General features: G+C 37.6%; 1 protein-coding gene across 1 annotated transcript in view; it reads right to left on the bottom strand.

Moving 5' to 3' along the window:
* The window catches only part of csmd2 (CUB and Sushi multiple domains 2), a 287,362-nt gene that overhangs the window by 97,148 nt on the left and 169,746 nt on the right, over positions 1-20,468 (bottom strand). Inside the window, exons 18-25 of the mRNA XM_058378138.1 lie at positions 19,162-19,350; positions 18,728-18,844; positions 18,413-18,628; positions 18,016-18,204; positions 17,062-17,231; positions 16,508-16,664; positions 14,798-14,989; positions 4,999-5,125 (exon numbers count right to left, since the gene is read on the bottom strand). Coding sequence (XP_058234121.1) covers positions 4,999-5,125; positions 14,798-14,989; positions 16,508-16,664; positions 17,062-17,231; positions 18,016-18,204; positions 18,413-18,628; positions 18,728-18,844; positions 19,162-19,350 — 1,357 coding nt within the window. The remainder of the gene's footprint in view (positions 1-4,998; positions 5,126-14,797; positions 14,990-16,507; positions 16,665-17,061; positions 17,232-18,015; positions 18,205-18,412; positions 18,629-18,727; positions 18,845-19,161; positions 19,351-20,468) is intronic.

The following is a 20,468-nucleotide window of genomic DNA, read 5'->3' as shown; positions in this document are numbered from 1 at the left end:
ATGCACAATGACATGCACATGTACACAAACACACACACATACAGTTGAATCTATCTATAAAAAGGTACAGCAGTAACAGCAATCAGTGGTCACTCCAGCACTGCTTAACTGGCCCTACCATCTCCCAGGGTAAAAAGAACGGATGCATCAAGACTATTCTCTATTATGGCACCTCGGCGGTGGAATGAACTTCCTCTAGATGCCTGAACAGCCGAAGTCACTGTCTGTCTTAGAACAGCGTCTAAAGATCACCTCTTTTTGAGTATATAAATTAGCACATGCAAACTAGAAAAATAAATAAATAAAACAAAATAAAAGCGCTTGTGTTATCTGTATGCTTTTAACCTCCCAAGAGCCTTCTTAGACACACAGTCCTTGACCTAGCTCACCAGTATCAGCATGTATTCACTGATATAGACTTCAAAGCATTTCTGTAAGTCTCTCTGGATAAAGGCATATGAAATGAAATAAATGTAAATGATGAACCATCCAGTTTCAGTCTAGTCTGCCTATACATTTTACCCGCTAAGAAAACTGCTTTTTATTATTGTATTTTTTTATTTGATTGAAAAGATCACAGCAGGGAAATCATACACTGTATGGCCAAGCATATTCTGGATCTGACCATCACAGCCATATGTGCTTCTTCTCCAAACTTCTGCCACAAGCAGAAGGATGTCTTTGCATGCTGTAGCATTACATTTTCCCTTTTCTAGTATACTTCCATGGTTGACGGCTCGATTCCTGCCTGTGTTCACCGAGTTTGCATGTTCTCTCTGTGCTTCAGTACTTTGGTTTCCTCCTCTTGTCCAGATTCCAATCCAAAAATGCAGTGTAGGCTGACTGGCATCTCTAAATTGTCCATAGAGTGTGTGTGTGTGTATGTGTGTGTGTGTGTGTGTGTGTGTATGTGTGTGTGTGTGTGAGACTTTGCCCTGTAGGGAGGTGTCCCTAACTCTCCTCTGTGATGGACTCCAGGTTCCCTGCGACTCTGTGTACGATAAGCGGTAAAGAGGATGGAAGGATGAAGTGTGATTGTTATCCAGTAATATAAAGCATCTGTCAAAGTGCTACAGTCATCTTGTGTAAATGTAGAGTACAGCTAGTCTGTCAGAGGAGCGTATTTGTGTAATCTTATTTTCTGTGCATTTCTCAGCTCTAGTGACCACATGATGATGAATAACCCTCTCCAACAAAGAAGACAGTTCACTGGAATGTAGCACGGGTAGTAATATGGACTCATCTACTGAACTGATGTGTTGCAGGCTATTTCCCTCCAGCGTTTATTGAAGGCATAATGCATCCTGATCTCCCCTTAACTCCTTTATAATAAACCACTCAACGTCTCTTAGTGTCACTCATTTTCAGTCAATTTCTTGTTGGCAATTTGTGATAAAACTGTAGCTAAATTTCAAGCCAAAAACCTTTGGAGAAAAAGGGAGAAAACACAGGGCAAGAAACTAATGGTGAGTTTGAACTCATCTAAGAGCTACAGAGCCATAATGGCCGACTCCTGAGCTTTAAGTTGTACAAAAGTCTGATGTCTTTTAGGTTAGATTAACCCTGTTTACCAGCACACTGGTGTTTCACATTGAATGGAAATCAGACATTTTAAATCAGTTTAAACAAATGAAATATTTTATAGCCATGAGTCTGATATAAAATGAAGTGAGTTGGCTTTCAGTGTGAGAAGTTTATACGTCTGTTAGGATAAACTTACAGAGAATTTTAATGGCTGAAGGTAACACCTTCAAACAGTAGATGCTCATGAACACTTAATTTTTAGATAGCAGAAATGAAATAACATTTGTGTGGAAAAAAAATCTTACAGTTTATCTTTTTAGTAACTTTTCTAATAGATTGCTCTTAGTAGACCAGATACAAGCAGAAATACTTATGAAAAACAATAAATCTTTGTTGAAAGCTTTGAGTATCTACTTTCATATGTGGTAATAACCCCACTGAAAGATAAATTCAACCTAAAAACAGGTGGAAATTCTATTTTTTGGCCTCTGATGAAAAGAGTTAAAAAGTTCTGGATGCTGAGAGATACAAATGCCTTCATCACAAATGAGGGTTTCATCTTATTGTTTCCGCTTTGAGCATAAACCGGATCGAAGTTGTAAATTTAAATGAAATTGAAGTAAGGTGTCAGATCCAAGGCAAAATGTAAGGCAAAGCAACATCCCTCCTTCATACTGTTTTCCTACTAAGCATCTGTAAATGGTGAAACGAAACCAAAAACAAAAACGCATCCTTCTGGAAATGGCTTCATAATCTTTTCTTTCTCTCTCTCTTTTTTTTTTTGCTGCACACACCAGAATTCATTTACATGCTTTCTCACTATGAGAAAATGTATCAAACAAATCACACATAAAACTTCTTCAATTTAAATGCATCAGATTATTAGAAGCATGTTAAAAGATTGTACACTACTGAATAAAATCGATAAGCTTAACAAAACAAGCTTAATGTGTATAAAGCAGCTTAGCATGTGTGTTCAATCCAGTGTTTAGAGCACTTCAGTGGGCTATTAATTCCACTACTACAGTGTGTGATTGCCTCGTATTTAACAACACATCAAGCAAAAACAAAGGCACGGGCGAAACAAAACCTCCTGTGTTACACAGATAACAGCTAAGGGCTTGAGGCCGTTTTTTGGATTTGGTTAAAAATGCAAACAAAATAGGCTTTAAAATGTTATCAGCTCCTAGGAACTAAAGAACACAGGGTTTGTATGTTAAATATTCATGCTGTGAAAATGACCAAAAAACAGACTTCTATATAGATTCTAATAGAAAAATTAACTGCATGCTTCAAGAGACTTTCTATTGTCTAGGGTTAAACCCATATGAGGGTGTGCTAAAAGGTTAAAATACTGCTGGAGATTAAAGAAAAGAAATTCTGCTTTTGTCTAATAGTAAATAATTTAATAAGTTAATGAGATTCAAACAAGTTCATGACTTCTAACAGTTAACAATGACTTCATTAGGATTAAATATCAAAAAGGCTGTTTACAAATAGTAGTCTATTACTTAATTTCCTTAATGCTATTGTTTTTTTCTCTTTAAAGAAGCCATATCCATGGATATGATACACTGATATTACATATAATACATAAACATTAAAACAGCCAAAATGAAGAAAACTTTTTTAAAATAAAATTATATATATATATATATATATATATATATATATATATATATATACACACATATACATATATAATTTTTATTTTATTTAATTTATTTATTTATTTATTTTAGGCTGCTTTCTGGCCTTGCCTTGGCTGTCTGCCTATAAGGAGTACATTGGGTAAATGAGGAGCCAGGTTAATAAACACAGCAGGAAATACAGTCAACCTACTAACAGATGTCTACAACCTTTTTAAGTTAGTGCTTCTCATGATTTCTTCAGGATTTCTCATGATCAAATTGCCCACGATGCTTCTGTAACATCAACATTTGACCATTTAAAGAGGTTTTCACCAGATACCACACATATACACTAAAAACATATATGCTTGTATCTAACATCGTTGTTCACATATTTTTTCTTGACCGAAGCAGTCAGTTAAAGAAATTCAACTGAGATATGTTTCTGGGATATTTGTCTCTAAACTATGACCAAAACACAGGGTGTTATTTATAAGCATGAAAAAAATGTAAGCCTTTTTTATTTTATCAGCGTAAGTGTTTCACAGACAGGCAGAAAAAGCATAATTTGGTAGATTCTGTGATTATATAGTCTGTATACAACATTCAGAAAAGAAGTACAAAACTGTAATCATGAGGAAAAGGGAAGACTACAATAAGAAATAAAGTGTTTAAGACTTTTACACAGTTCCATTCCGTTTTCAAGGGGATTCCCTAGTGCCTGAAATAGATCAATGTGTGTGAGCCTGCGATAAAAAGCTTGCGAAAAATAAATAAATAAATAAATACATCTTCTAATACAGCACAGTAAATCTAAATTCATTTAAGTACTTTGTTTTGTTCTGCTTACACATTATGGCGCATCTATGATAACAAGATATTGATCTTGTTCTGCAGACGCTACTTCATCCTTATCTAGTCACAACAAAGTGCTCGGTTTTTCACGTCATCTAAAACCCCATGAGAAATGGCTGCTGCTGCATAACAAGAAGAGAGAGGAAATCCAAGGTGAAGTAACCTTCATCATTATTGATATTCCAATGCAACTTTTTGTTTTAAAGAGCAGACTGGCTCTCGAGCACAAAAACACCATAAGATGATAAAACCCCACATTCCCTGACATCCTTAATGGCAGTCATTTGCTGACTAATAAAAATACAGAAGAGCAGCCAGGTTCTCAGGGATAACCTTCTTTACCTTTATGTTAAGTCTGAAGTATGCAATCTGACTCAGAATAGAAAAAAGAAAAAAAAAAAACTGCAGCAGGAAGGAGTCTGGGAGCGGTCCAGAGTGCAGCTGAAGGACAGAGGGAAGCGTCGGATACACAGCGCTGTTAGAGGCACGTTTCAATTAGATACTGCCTGGCGCTGAGATTTCATGCAGAATTACACTGGCAAAACAAGCGGCAATTAAAGAGAGCGCATGTTCATTCATTAGCAGCGATTTACAGGGAAAGGGGAGAGGCCAATGTGTAGGACTGCCAAAACGCTAATGCCCTCCTAACACCCCCCAGCCCTGATGACTAAGATACCAGCCTGGAACAATACTGGCACACACACACACACACACACACACACTGACAGCAACCATACTGAAATCCAATCATGGTTTGAGCTTATGCATAAATCTTGGAATATCAGGCATGCCAGTGGTGACACACTGAGACTGCCGAGACCCGTGCCAGTAAATTCCCACTGAGATTGTTAAAGAGTTAATGGTTTGGAATCCAAGGTCAGATAAGAGATGAGAGTTAGAAACCATGAAGAGCTGATAATGTTGTCAAAAGGAACGAATGAGGTAAAGGGATAGGATAGAAGCGACAGGTGGAGCATGTAATACAGACCCGATGGTGCTTCCAGGTGGAGCCTCGATGGTCCACACGCAGTGCAGATTGTGCTCATAGGGCGCAGGGTAACCTGGAGACAGGATGCGACCTGTGGGCTCGTCCTTGATTGTTCCACCACACTCAGCTAAACATGAAGAAAATAAATTCAGTATTCAGTACAAGTATGACATCATGTACAGTACATTTCCACAACAATGCTTGGCCTCCCTTTTTGAATCATGCTCCTGTTAACAGTTTTATTCGTTGTTGATAGTTTTTAATAAAGAAATAAAATCTCCTGTGATTTCCCAACAGCAGTAAACGGTCACAACAATACTTTCAACTCCCCTGGATTGTGGACAGAAGGCTGACACTATGATCTTGAACAGAGAATTTATTGCTGGTGATTTTATTTTGGTTCGTTGGACTGCTTGTGCTCGGTAACATTTGAAATCAGAGATTTACGGCTCATATTTGTGAAATGTTTGATGAACTTAATAGCAGAAAAAAACAAAGCATTGTCAATTGTTTTTGAAATTAATAAAACACTTGTTAATAAAACAATTCTGGATGTAATGTTATAAAAAAAGTAACATGTGGGTAGTTGATTATTTTCTTATAATAGCACACTATTTTAATTTTCATTTAATCCTTCTTGAAAACACAACATTTTGTTCAAATTGCGTCTCAACAAGGGTACCAGGAATGTGCATACACAAGGAATTCAAAGAAAGTCTAAACAGAGTCTTTTCAACTGTCCATCAGGCACGCTTAGTCTTACACATAACATTACAAAAAGAACAAAAACCTTTTGCACTTCAACATCCAGGGAGTTAAAATAAAACTGTCTGTCCTTTGATATTGTGGGATTTTGAGATCAGAGAGGACAGAGTGTTGCAGCCACAGGCAGACCACGCTGCTGGAAACTCCACATTTCTCTCAGTGGGAATGGGACAAAGCGTACTGAATATGATGCACTGCCATGTGGCCAAGGCCAGTATAACTTCCTGCTTTATAATAATACATTCCACATGGAGCCGAGCTTTATGAGCGATAGGCGGAATGGCGCAGTCGTATATCAAGGCCCGGCATTGAGACATCCCCAGGGAGGGCACATTTCCTTTGGCTAATATCACTGATAGGGTTTCAGTAATATCTCCAGTGCCAGGCCAGGCTATCCATCTTGTGCGAGGAATGGTAGTGGTGTCATGCCACAAAGCACAAATCACTAGTTTGTCTGCAGGTAAGGGCCAGCAGACACCACAGGCAGAGTTTCACGCACCAGGAAGCAGTGAGCTCCACACAGCCTGAGGTGACACGGATCAAACGTGTGCTTCTTTATAGCATACATCTATGTAGACCCAGGCAGTGGGAAGCAGATATACATGTGACTCCTGTAGAGTCAAATGGTTCATGAGTTTGGCAGTGATCTGAGGTGACCTAGACAACCAATTTAGCTTAACCAAATATTTTCTGAACCTATTAATCTATTTTGTTAGAGTATCCTGAGGTTTTAAATTAAAATTATTAACATTCTTTCAAGGTTTTGGCAATATTTTAGCTGTAGAAATGCTAACGCTAGTGGTGTAATACCATAACAATATCTGCCTCTGTGTAGTGCTTTAAATAAGGTGTGAATTTCCCTTTGGGATGAATAAAGTATCTATCTATCTATCTATCTATCTATCTATCTATCTATCTATCTATCTATCTATCTATCTATCTATCTATCTATCTATCTATCTATCTATTTAGGATTTAAATCCAAAGTGGGTGTGGCTTAAACTGGAAAGGGTTTTTGTTGACGTCGCTTTCTTTCTTTTTTTCTTTCTTTTTTTTATAATTTAAAATATGAAACCTATCTCGATGCCCCAGAAAACACTTGAAAGCATGGAAAAAACCCAGAGGTAGAAATGTCAGCACTGTCAGCACTGTCTGGCTCAGTTCCTCAACCTCAGCTAATTCATAACTGGTCTTAGAGATGTGTGTGAAACTGTATGCTAATCCTGCTCACACAAGGTTATATGCAATAATGAATTTAGTTATCTCGACTTTTCTCAATATAAACAAACAGGAAGCCTACCCATATTTGTATTTCTTTAAAACTTATTACATGTTCGTTCAGTATAAGATAATTGTTTTAGGCTACACTGTTACTTTGCATGTTATTTGCTTGGTTTGTGTATAACTGGTAACATGTAAGCAATATTCTATAAACACTTCAAACACATCAGAAGTCAGAAGCTGGGATTCCACTATACACCACCCTGTGCCTCAGAGTGCAGCGTGTCACACTGTACGCCCTTCCAGCGCTAAATGCTAACGATGCCAACGTCTACTCGGTCTGAGAATGTTGACAAGCATGCAGCGCTGTGTTTGTGCTGCTTAAAATTCAGAAGAAAGAAAAACAGGAAGGACACTGTTGCCACTGGTCAATTAGTGTCGTTTCAATTACTGAGTTTTTCATGATCTTCATGTTCCAGTTTGTTGTTGGAGTTAAACTGTTGCGACAAGCCAATCACTTGATGTACACAGCCAACAGAATGTGAATATTACATCACACCAGCAATATGATAGCTAAAGACTTTATCTGATACTGCTATAGGTTTATTACATGAATGCATTATTTATTAGATGTATGTAATTAGAGCAGAGTTCTTGGGTGCTCAATTCTCGGGAAAATCTAAGTTCTAACGTTCTCGTTCTTATACATACGGTTTCTATAATAACAGTTAATAATGTGCCGCATCTAAGACGAATAATAAATAAACAGATTTCAAAAACATGCTGCTGTTTAAAATAGTACAAATTTTAACCTAATGTTGTGATGGGGTTTTTTTTGTTAGGACTGAATAAATTTATTTAATATTCATTGAAGAAGTCTTGGTTGTTAGCACTTTGTAACAGTTATGGTGTGTTGTGAAGTTTCCCAGCACAGCAAAGTCTTCAACACAGAGGATTTTACGGGTTTCTCTGTAAAATGGCAGGCTGCGTTTTTTTTCTGAGAGACAGTGTGAAAGAAAGAGATCTGATCAAGCGAAAACAAAAGAAAGAGAAAACTGAGCAAGGCTGGAGAGGAAACAAGTGTTTAGCATTGCATTGCTATAACCAAAGTGAGAACAGGAATGGTGTTTCTTGGATGTCTTGCATTCAATCTATACAGTAAACTAACATTATACCATGTCTGATTTTCTTAAATTAAACATTGTAATCATTGGTAAATTGGTGAAGTATAAGCAGAATAACACACTCCAGATGCTGTAACAGGAATTTCACACACACCTCCAGTGTTTCTTTTGTATAATAACACAGCCTGTTGGTTCAGAAAATTTTGAAGACCAAGCTTAAATATTAAAGTATAAGATTTAACCTTTAAACCTACTGATTAGTCATAAAGTTTTTTTTTTATTGAGAAGAACTGAGAACTAAGAACTGAGAAGACAGATCTTATGATGTGATCTGCATTGATAATATGACGATAAGATAAAAACAAAAAAAACAAAAAGACTGCTGTAATATTCAAGAGACCAAAGATCAGTGTGATAGTTATGATGTGCCTAAACTGCTGTGAACTGTTATTATCACTGTTACAACCCAGAAACCAGTGGAGTGTCACCAACTGGTTTTGCAGATGCATGTTCTGGGAAGACCATGCCCCTGTAACACCCCTGACCAGTTCCTACGGCTGTGAATTACATGGCTCATTTAACATTTTTGCCATTAGAATGCATTTTCGTGTTGTTTTTATTTGTAGTACATTTTATGATGAATAATCATGAGGAGATAAAAGAAAATGTAATGTTTACAAGCTCTGAGCCTCAATGCCAAGCTGGGCTCCTGCAAAAGGAATTTGTGTTTATGTTTGAATTCGTTTGTCTATATGGTATGCCGTAAAATTCTACTCAACTGATCACCCACTTGGCAAGTAACCTGGTATGGCAACTATGATTCAAACTACATACTTAAATGTACACCAATCAGTCATAACATTATGACCACCTGTCTAATATTGTGTTGGTCCCCCTTTTCTGCCAAAACAGCCCCACTGAGGCTGTGGTATCTGGCACCAAGATGTTAGCAGCAGATCTTTTAAGTCCTGTAAGTTGTGATGTACGGCCTCCATGGATTGGACTTGTTTGTCCAGCACATCCCACAGATGCTCGATTGGCTTGAGATCTGGGGAATTTGGAGGCCAAGTCAACAACTCAAACTCATTGTTGTGCTCATCAAACTATTCCTGAAACATTTTTACTTTGTAGCACGGTGCAATATCCTGCTGAAAGAAGCCACAGCCATCAGGGAATACAGTTTCCATGAAAGGGTGTACATGGTTTGCAACAATGTTTAGGTAGGTGGTACATGGCAAAGTAACATCCACATGGATGGCAGGACCCAAGGTTTCCCAGCAGAACATTGCCTAAAGCATGACACCTCTCCCGGCTTGCCTTCTTATCAAAGCGCCATGTGTTCCCCAGGTAAGCAATGCACACGCACCCGGCCATCCACGTGATTCATCGGACCAGGCCACCTTCTTCCATTGCTCCGTGGTCCAGTTCTGATGCTCACATGTCCATTGTTGGTGGTTTCAGAGGTGTACAGGGGTCAGCATGGGCATCCTGACTGGTCTGCAGCTATGTAGCCCCATACGCAACAAACTGCAATGCACAGTGTATTCTGACACCTTTCTATTAGAACCAGCATTAACTTCCTCAACAATTTGAGCAACAGTAGCTCGTCTGTTGGATCCTGTGGGTCTTGGCCCCCCATGACCCTGTCCCCGGTTCACAGCTGTTCCTTCCTGGACAACTTTTGATAGATACTGACCACTGCAGTTCGGGAACACCCCACAAGAGCTGCAGGTTTGGAGATCACAATTTGGTTCTTGTGAAAACTCACTCAAATCCGTACACTTGCCCATTTGTCCTGCTTTTAACACATCAACTTTGAGGACAAAATGCCACACGCTAACAGGTGCCATGATGAGGAGCTAATCAGTGTTATTCACTTCACCTGTCAGTGGTCATAATGTTGTAGTGTAATACTCTCATGCCACAGTACTGTTGAATGCTCGAATCTGATTGGTCAGAAGGTGTTAATTATTTTTCTGCAACACCAGCTCTGTCTGAAAGGCAAATCACACGATTATATCAATGTGCTTAGTTTAATTACTTATCTTTTCAATTCTATCAACCTGCACATTGACTCACTCCAAGGTCAGTGCTTTGTAATCGTTTAAGGTAAAGCTGTAATTTTATATTTTATGATAGAGGAAACTTCTCTTCTTTCTATTATTAACTTCAACAGACAACAATGAAGGCTTGTAAGAGATACACCTGATAATCATACATAATTGTACATAATTGTATAAAAAATAAAAATAAAATAAATAAATAAATACATTTAAAATAATAATAATAATAATAATAATAATAATAATAAGAAGAAGAAGAAGAAGAAGAAGCTTTTAGTTATTTCTGTGTATTACATCATGTTACCTTTGGTTGAAGTTTCTTTGTGCAATTTGTATTTTTGGCAAATTAATAATCATTTATTGCATCTTGAGATAAATTCAAGGTTCAGTGCTAACGGTTACAGTTCGAAATGTCAGATATTCCACGTATTGCACACAACAGTTTTATCAGCTATAAAACTCTTTACATAAACCAAATGTTCTATTCAACTCAATCAAATCATTCATTTGTCTTCAGTATTCACTTTTATCTTGGTCAGGGTCATGGTGAGTCTGGAAACACTGGGTATCAGGTGAGAATCCACAGTGTACACATTCATTCACACCCTCATTTACACCTAGGGACACTTTAGCATAGTTAAGCTGCCTCCTGGGAGGTGAGAGGAAATGAAAACCTGAAGGAATCCCATGTGGACATGGGAACAACATGGAAATCTCCCCACCCAAGATCCAGATTGAAGCAGGGAACCTAGAGCTGTGAGGTAACAATCAACCCAAAAGTCAATTCAATATCTTTACAAAACACTTTTACAGAAATCAATGTTTAGATTTAGATCCCCAATAAACAAGCCAGGCGAGGAAAAAAATCACTTGAGAAAGAAACATTCAGGTGATCCAGAAGTAATCCATCCTCTTCTAGGTGATACCTGACAATGTAATTATAAATCATTACAGTATATATCAGCAACACTACTACATTAGTTGAAAGGGTTTTGTATGAGTGTATTGTACATAAGTGTTCGGGGTTGAACAGAGACCAGACTTTAACATTAATTTGTCAGGCTGATTTTAACTGGCAGTAAAGCTCTGACACATTTGTTTTTTTGCAGAGGGGATTTAATTGATCTGGCACTCTAGATCTTTGGCAATGACAAGTTTCTGCATATAAGCAGCAGGTTTTTAATCACACTCGTCCACACAACAGAACACGACTGACCTTTGATATCTTTCTAATGCAGTGAACACCGCCTAGTATCTCTCCAAAATGTCATATTTTATTTTAGAATATAATTAATTTACTAAACAGCATAAATCATTCTTTACCTTCGATTACATCACTGGATTAAGGAAGTAGAAAATGGAAGAGCAAACTCAAAACCCTGCATCATTGAAATATCACTCGCTGTATAATATACTGTTTTCCCTCTCTCAGCTTTCTGAACTTTTATTTTCAGATGAATGTTCCCCTAGCGGAGATGGTGTGGTGATAAATCACGATGAAACAAACCCATCTTTTTCAACTCCAGAGATGACCTGTTCCGCAAGTCATGAAACCACACTACTCTCTCTCTCTCTCTCTCTTTCTCTCTGCACATATTTCACCCTCAATGAAATAAGTCTCCTTAGGAAGGAAGGAAGAAAGAAAGAAAGAAAGAAAGAAAGAAAGAAAGAAAGAAAGAAAGAAAGAAAGAAAGAAAGAAAGATCAATCAGTCAATCAATCAATAAATCTCAGGAGTTTGGAATACCCATTTTCTTTAAATGTATACCATGTCATGAAGTTTCCAGGAGCCAACCAGTGTAGCATAACAATCTAAAATTCAACTGCAATGCAGTGTGCTTATAAGTTTCAAAGAATCCTCCTTGTTTTGCTCCCTGCATTCCTGAACCTTTCCAATCTTCCGTTTTCATACACAATCCTCATGACTAGTCTTGTGTATTATTATAGTGTGTATTGTATTTACCTACTTCTATTTGCTTTAGTTTTCTCTATAGTTTTCACCCATGGGTCTCTTGGGAATCTCTTTTCTACTTCTCTAGTCTGGTTTTAACTATCCACTTGACTTCCAATAAAAGATTTAACAATGATGGCCATGTTGGTGACATCAGCTTTGGATTGCAAACATAAAAACCCAGTGCCCTAGTAAACAGACTGCACAGTTTTGCACAACTGCCTGCCTCCTGTGTAAGATAGCACAGTGAGATAGCATTTACATCTTACTCTAGAGATGAGCCTTCGTGAACAAACAGAAAACTTATACACAGGCTTCCACGAGCAAACAAATACACACAAGCTGTGTTTTATGAGTGAAAAAAAAAAAAAAAGCTTGATATTTACAGAGCAATTTCCCAGCAAGCATCAGAGCAGGACACAAGGCACATTTAAAAGTTTGGGAAGGCATATGAAAAAACTTGGCTAGTTGATGTAAGTAAACAAAAATACTGAGGCACTTAATGTTTAAAGTCGGCCTGTTTCATATTTTATGAGACATTCAGAATGCACTAAAGCTTGGGTCACAAAGGATACAGTCTTTTACGATGGTCACGGTGAAGACCATGATAAAAACTTCATGACTGTTTGAGTCACACTGCAAAAGGTAAAGCTGTTACGCATCCTCCATCTGACTGGTAGCAAAACCAAGGCCAAGAAAGCTCAAACTGTGGGAATTACATGTGTTCCTGTTCATTAACTACCAAAATATTAAATCTATGGGCTACTCATTAAAAAAGAAAGTAAGAGGAAGTAAAGCTAGCATTATTTTTACTACATTGATAGCTATGTAATACTTGGAAGCACTCAACCAGAGAAGTCAATGTTCATTTCATCAGTTCAGTGTCATCAGCTAAATGTTTACCTCATAGAATAGAACTAAAAAGAAACATGACCGCATTTTTTCTTCCCAACTGAGAACTTCTTTTTTCAGTTCAGTAAATGCATAAATAAATAAATAAATAAATAAATAAATAAATGCCCTTCCTTCCTTCCTCCCTCCCTCCCTCCCTCCTGATACGTGCACAATTACTGGAAGCCAAATTCCTTGCATAGATCAAAATGCTTAATTAGCAAATAAAACTAGGTGCTAGTGACCCAACATTAAAGAAAAGTGTTAAAGATTATGAGCTGTTTTCTGCACAGTTTAAATCCAAGGAATGCGACTGTCCTAAAGCCCTTAACACTTTAAACTTTCAACGTATTAGTCAATATCTCATCCTATATAACAATCATTTATTGTAATTGCAATGAATTATTCAGCAACTGAATTGAAACTAAAAGGATGCATGTCTGGACCTTCAACCAAGACTCAGGACTATGAAGAAATTTGACTCCAACTTGCTTATTTGAATTATCCACAACCCACAAAAACGTCAGCTCCAGCAACCCACAACTTAGCATCATTTTCATCACTAGCTGGCTAACTAACACAAGAAAATTCTGTACTGGATTGAATCCATCCATATAACCTGCTATTAATAATTAAGAGGTCATTTCTGTGTAGAGCATTATTGCTCAGTTTAGAATTTACATTTGTATTTGAATTGAATATTTTGTAACTGGTGCAGGCATAGTTAGAGATGGATATTTTTAATATTCGCTGTCAAGACACTGGTGCTGTCTGTAAGACACGATGTTCCCTGAAACTCTGTGCATTTTAACGATGGGGGGTTTGTCAGTCGATCAATCATATCAGTCAGTCAGTAAGGAAGATTGACTATTCTTGGCTGTGTGGAACGGCATACAGTAATCATAGCTTGATTTCTTCCGTAGCGGCAGTGCCCACAGCTATCAAGGTGAGAACTCCAATCTGTTAGTCTACACAACTAAATTTTCAGACTCACAGAAAGAAAGAGTATTAAACTAAACTGGGGATGTGGAAGCTTGGTTGTTACAGTATTGAGAGTAAATTCATGAATTAATATCTTGACCCAGCTGCCATACCCCAGTCCTTTTGCAACACCATTAACCTTCTTCTGCTTAGCTGTATTCTGTCCCAGATGTAAGTCACTTCGGATTAAATTGTCAGCCATATGAACTAAATATATATTGCCTTGTTATTGAGGTGGTACCCTCAAAGGTATGCATGTTTGACCTTTAGTGTATATAAATTACCTGGCAGTGTGAACATAAAAAATGATTTACGGTACATAACTGGACCTTAAGTACAATGCTTGTACCTTTAGCTTTTAGAGTAATACATTAAAGGTATGATACACGTACCTTTCCAGGTAAAATATAGGCAAGGTACAACTGAGTACCTTATTGTCACTGAACATATATGACGTCATTCAGCAGTGATTTATCCTGTCCCATAACCCATTTCACTATCAAAAGACAGAAAATAAAACTCATGACCTCCGAACATCTGCTCAAGATGGAAATTTTGTCTGTGACTGAGAAACCCGCACAGACTGACCCAGTTCTTAGCGATTTCACATCATATTTCCTCTAGATTTTCCATTTCACTTCATTATTACCCTACTTCCCAGACTTTTTAAATTTTATATATATATTTAAATAATCTCTGTATCAGATTGAATCACCCTGTTTGGAACATATGGAAAGAGGCAGGTTGGCTTGGTCAGCAATCATAAAGGCTGCATGTATAGTCAGTGACATCTATAGAGCTTACCTATGCACTGTGGTAGAGGACTGTCCCAGGCTCTTCTCTCTCCTCTGAGACATGTCAGCACCTCATTACCCTTTAAGGTATAACCAGGATCACAGCTGTATGACACGGTGCTTCCTGCAAAGTGACCTTTATCCTCCAGCTTATAGCCAAACTGAGGCATGCCTGGATCCTCACATTTCACCAGATCAAAACCTGAGAGAGACAGAGAGAGAGAGAGAGAGAGAGAATGAAACAGCAATTCAGTTATCTTCCTACCAGAAACACAGCCTCTGCTATTATGTGGTAAGATTAAAACCTGTTACAGGAAATGAGGGAGAACTTAAAAAGATCTATTCACAACAGAATCACTCACAGCGGATCTCACTCAAGCGTCAGTTAATATGTGTTCTTCCGCTAGTGAGCCCTCTATTATTTATGCTGACCTGAAGGTGCTATATAGAGAAGGCGAGAGGGTTTATATGAGTTTGAACAGATGTGTGAACCTATGGCACTGAGGACACTTTAAATGATGCTACACTAATAATTAACACAACAGGTTCATGACACTGTGTGTACATCTGGATTAGACTGTAGAATATTTGTATGTGAATAGAGATGTTTTCAGCATTTCCATTCCAGACAGGAAATCAGTTCAAAGGCCAGAGGAACATGTTTGGTTGCATGGTTATGCTTTACATTAAGGTAACAATTTATGACCTTCATGTTTTCGCCAACAACAGGTTGGTGTTATGCCACAAAGAAGCTCTATTTCTTCTAATAATAGCACTTCTTGAAGGGTTAGGGGTTAGGGCTAGGGTTTAGGGTTAGGATTTTAATGTTCTTACACCAAAACAATTTGCCAGTACTAACTTTTTAAAAAAAATTATATTTAATTATAGAACAGCGTGGTTTTCTTTATACCCCTTTATAGTTAGGTTTAATGCAGCAGCACATCCACAAAACATGTTAGCTCCTGTTATCAAATATTATTCAGCCATTCTCTTACAAGCCTTCATTGTTGTCTGTTGAAGTTAATAATAGAAAAAAAGAAAAGTTTCCTCTATCATAAAATATAAAATTACAGCTTTACCTTAAACGATTACAAAGCACTGACCTTGGAGTGAGTCAATGTGCAGGTTGATAGAATTGAAATGATAAGTAATTAAACTAAGCACATTGATATAATCGTGTGATTTGCCTTTCAGACAGAGCTGGTGTTGCAGAAAAAATAATTAACACCTTCTGACCAATCAGATTCGAACATTCAACAGTACTGTGGCATGAGAGTATAACACTACACTGATTATAATATATGATTATAATGCAACACATGCAACAGATGTCTAAATAGCAACTCCGCATATAGGTTTAATGAGCAAATAATAAAAATAAGTCTATAATATTACTAGAAATTTAATTACTAAAAAATAACTGAACTAATCCTAACCCTAACTCTGGCACTCATATAATTCATTGTACTATTAATACATGAATGAATTACTATTTGTCATATTTGTTACTTTTATATTAATTACTTTACCATTTATTGAATCCAAAATACAAATGGTTAATAATTACATGCTAGTTTTAAATAATGCAACTAATTTAAATGACACCCACAAAAGAGTGCAATGTTTCATGTATGACATTTTACATTTCATCATTGATGATATAAGGAAATGTGTCTGGTTTTGCATAATAATTATTCAGAGCACATCTGCTCCCACTCACTGGTGAAGTGCAGCTCGAAGCCTTTGCTGGTGTTCTCACTGTTGCTGATAAACTCCAGCCACATACTGCTGGACGTACTGTTCAGCGTCACCTCCATTAGCTCTGTGCCCATGAAGACTCCAAGCATACGAGCACGGTTACTGCTGCCATCATACACCTGAAAAACACATATATAGAGTCAAGAGGAAAGTGTTAGGATGATGTGAAAGAATGAAAACAAAAACAAAAAAGGTAAGTGATACAGATAATCAAACATTATACTGTAAAAAAAATAAAAGAAACCTCAGGCTAATGACAAATCTTGATGACATTCAATGGTTTTCTAAATTGTAAATAAACATATTTTCTTTGATTCAAAAACATAGGGGTGTCAGAACTTTTGCACTCTATGTGTTGCTCATATTGACTTCTTTAGTTACAAATTTGAAATGCTTCTTGATAAATTTGCATCCAAAATCTTTATAGACTTACTTACAAATGCACATCCACACATACACACACACACACACACACACACGTGCACGTTCTATGCACTGCACACACGCTCCACACACCATTAGCATGTCGTCGTCCTCCAGGCGGAAGTCTCGAGCCCGAAGCTGAATGCCTTTGCCAGGCTGGGTCTGGATGGAATAGATGCACTCATGATTGTTGCCATAGTAGCCAGGGTAGTTTGGAGACAGGAGGACGCCTTGTTTCCCAGTTACAGAGGAACCGCATTCAGCTGAACACAAGAGAGGTCAAATGATACACGATCCTGGAATAGGACTAGATCTGAACTAATACAACCCAAACATGCATGCAGAAAATTCCTGCTAAAAAATGAGACTGGAAACTGATAGCGCTTTTGAATATTTAAATCATAGTCCATAGTAAGTTTTAGCTCACAGTGCATTTTGATCTTATTATACCAACTTGTACATAATGAAATATTCTGATTATCAGTTTTCATTAGTGTGGTGAGATAAAGTCTAACATAATGACTTACAAGGGGACAGAATAACTAATTAAATCAGTTGACAATTCATCTGACATTACTTGACCTCCTTTCACAAGCAATATAAAGAAATCAGCAAAAATCACCATCCATATATTTGCCAAAAAAAAATACCATATCTCTATTAAAACGTCAAAATCCTAATAGAAACCAATTACTTTCTAGGTTTAACACCACCAGACATTCTATTCTGCAAATGGAACATAGCAGTTGTTACAAGTAGGTTTCCTTTTTTATTTTTAGATCAAATCAAGCCATTCTTAGCTCTTTAACTCCCCTGCACTTGCTTAGAATAAACTTCTACCTCTGTGAGCATATCTGATATCACGTTACTGCTTTTTCAGAAATTCCAGGTTTGTGGTTTGGTATGTGTGTGAACAATAACTAGTGATACAAGATAAACATTATATATTTTTGCTCACTAAACTAGTGCTTCTGTTTAAGGGAAAGTGACAGAATGCATGCAGATAATTAGTGAATTAAGCAAAATAAAAAGCATGTGACCACCTACCAACACACCTTGGGAGAGGGGAACTCCAGACCCGGCGCCGCCCCCCTAAACACACCACCTTCGCTGGCCCCTCCAACCGGTACCCAGGAAAGCAGGAGAAGAAGAGCGCATCCCCTACGCCAAACTGCAGCCCCTTACGAGTACTGAATGGAGGCACACCCGGGTCCTCACATGGCTCTAGATCATATTCTGAAGAAATGGAAAAGGACAAGATGTTAACTTACTCACTCATTTTTAGTACACGGCTTATCATAGTCAGAATCAAGCCTATCCCTTGAATCCTAGGGTTGAGACAGGATGAGATGATTTAATTCAGGGAAAATAACAAATACATATATCTATTACTTTGTTTCTGCAGTCTCGTTCTACCAGGTATTTTTTACTGTCAGCTCAATACCTGAGAATGTGATGTTAAAGCCCTCGTAAGACACCGAAAAATCTGAGAGGAAGCGGATCTGAGCAGTGTAGTTCCCAAACAGCCCTGCACTGAGAGGAGGAGGCAGGATGGAGCCAGTCAGCCTCCAGAGTGGCTGAGAAAAACTACCATTCTCTGTCACCAAAAGATAGTCATGAGGACTCTCCAGATGAAAGGTGTGGAAGGTGAACTGGACACCTGGTGATAAAAGAATGCAGTAAAGGTATTGTCTAATAAGTAGCAATTACACCCTTTTTTAATTAACAAAGATTCACCCAAAGCTAAAAGGAGAGTTACCTTTGCCATGCGAGGTCTCAATCATCCATGTACAATTGAGGTTGTGAGGGTAGAAGTCTGGAAAGCCAGGAGACAAAATAGTGCCAGAGTTTCCTTGAATAAACCCGCCGCAGAGTGCTGTGGAGAATGGGAATATTGTGTAAAATACAGCACCTCTCTCAGCTTTCACAATGCACTAAAACCAAGTTTACAAGTCATGCCCTTCTAAAGGACATAACCATATGGAGGCAAATTATTCCTATCATTACCCAAAGGGAAAAATCAATAATGGCCTTAAAGCATTTACGGTCGTATAAGAGCAAAGGTGGTGGAAAGGCTAGCTCCAATAGCTTTCTAGCATGGAAGCAATGATGCTGCTGAAATAAATGACCTGTCTTTAATGTGTCCTTTTCTTATGTGTGTAGCTGTTTTATATGACTGAAACCAGACTGTACCATCACAGCTAGGAAGGGGGTGATTCCACTGGAAGTTGGGCTCGCATTCGAGAGGCTCAGGGTCACTGAGGGTGTATCCTGCGTCACAGCTAAAGGTCACAAGTGCGCCTACGTAGAAATCATTGCCATGGCGTTGACCATTTACTGGAATCCCAGGATCAACACAGTGGTCAGACTGCAGCTGCAAGGCTAAAGGAGAGATTTCACAAGCAACATTATTGAAATGGTCAAAAGGCCTGCAGCTGATAAGATTTCTTCCTGTTAGAAATAAAAGTCTAATGAATTCAACTGTTGGATAATCACATTACACTCAGACATATGCATTATATATATTATATAAATCATGTCTTTTTTATCAGAGATGTTGTCCCCTTATAAACACACTAAACACACTCTTTAATGAACACAACGTCTCTGTGTAATATGATCAACTCAGCGATTCTCAATAATTGAACTCAAGCTGAGATTTATGGAGCGACAATGACAACAACAATAGGCTAAACCACATGAGTCACGCAGAAAATGCCAGCTTATGATTTTAGCTTCAAATACACTGCAGATTTTGTAAGTATTCATGTATGAACTGTTGTAAATCCACATTTGCACATCAGCAGTTTGAGGGCTTTGGTGGCTCGTTGGTCAAGGCTCCGGGTTACTGATCAGTCGGTCTGGGGTTCAAGCGCTAAAGCTGCCACTGTTAGGTTCTGGAGCAAGGTCCTTAACTCTATCTGCTCTGTATCACGGTTGACCCTGTGCTCTGAGTCCAACTTTCTGACAAACTGGATTGTGTGAAGTATAGGTGGCAAATAAAGGTTCTCTCTGACGACTAGAAAAATCTTAAATATAATCAAGATGCTATTACTTTATAATTTGCAGTCCTTGGTTGAAGGCTAATAGTATAACATGTAGTGATCAAAATAATTAAATTGCTTTGATAACATAACACTTTGTGTTTCAATTATCATTTTACCAAGAAACAAGTATTTTGTGTGAAAATTGAATGAATCATATTTTAACAAATTCAATCTAGAAGTCCACACTCTGAATAGAATTACTTTTTTAGTACTGCAGTGCTTTTGTGGAATTTATTTACAGATTTCTATTCTTCCATGATTATATGATTCCATGAATAAAAATAAATGATTGAATTACTCATGATGTATACATGTCTGTTGTTTATCCACTCATGATATCTTTGCTATTGCTCGTGTTTTCCTATTTTTCTGTTGTTTTTTGTTTTTTTTGCCATGAGCATTATCTATATGGTCTTGAGTGTGTCCTTTGCAGCTCAGTATAAAAGACTGTTT

This window comes from Hemibagrus wyckioides, linkage group LG24, assembly GCF_019097595.1.
Source record: "Hemibagrus wyckioides isolate EC202008001 linkage group LG24, SWU_Hwy_1.0, whole genome shotgun sequence".
NCBI classification, from domain to species: domain Eukaryota; kingdom Metazoa; phylum Chordata; class Actinopteri; order Siluriformes; family Bagridae; genus Hemibagrus; species Hemibagrus wyckioides.
The sequence above is the reverse complement of the archived record's forward strand: the minus strand, read 5'-3'. Positions and strand labels throughout refer to the sequence as shown.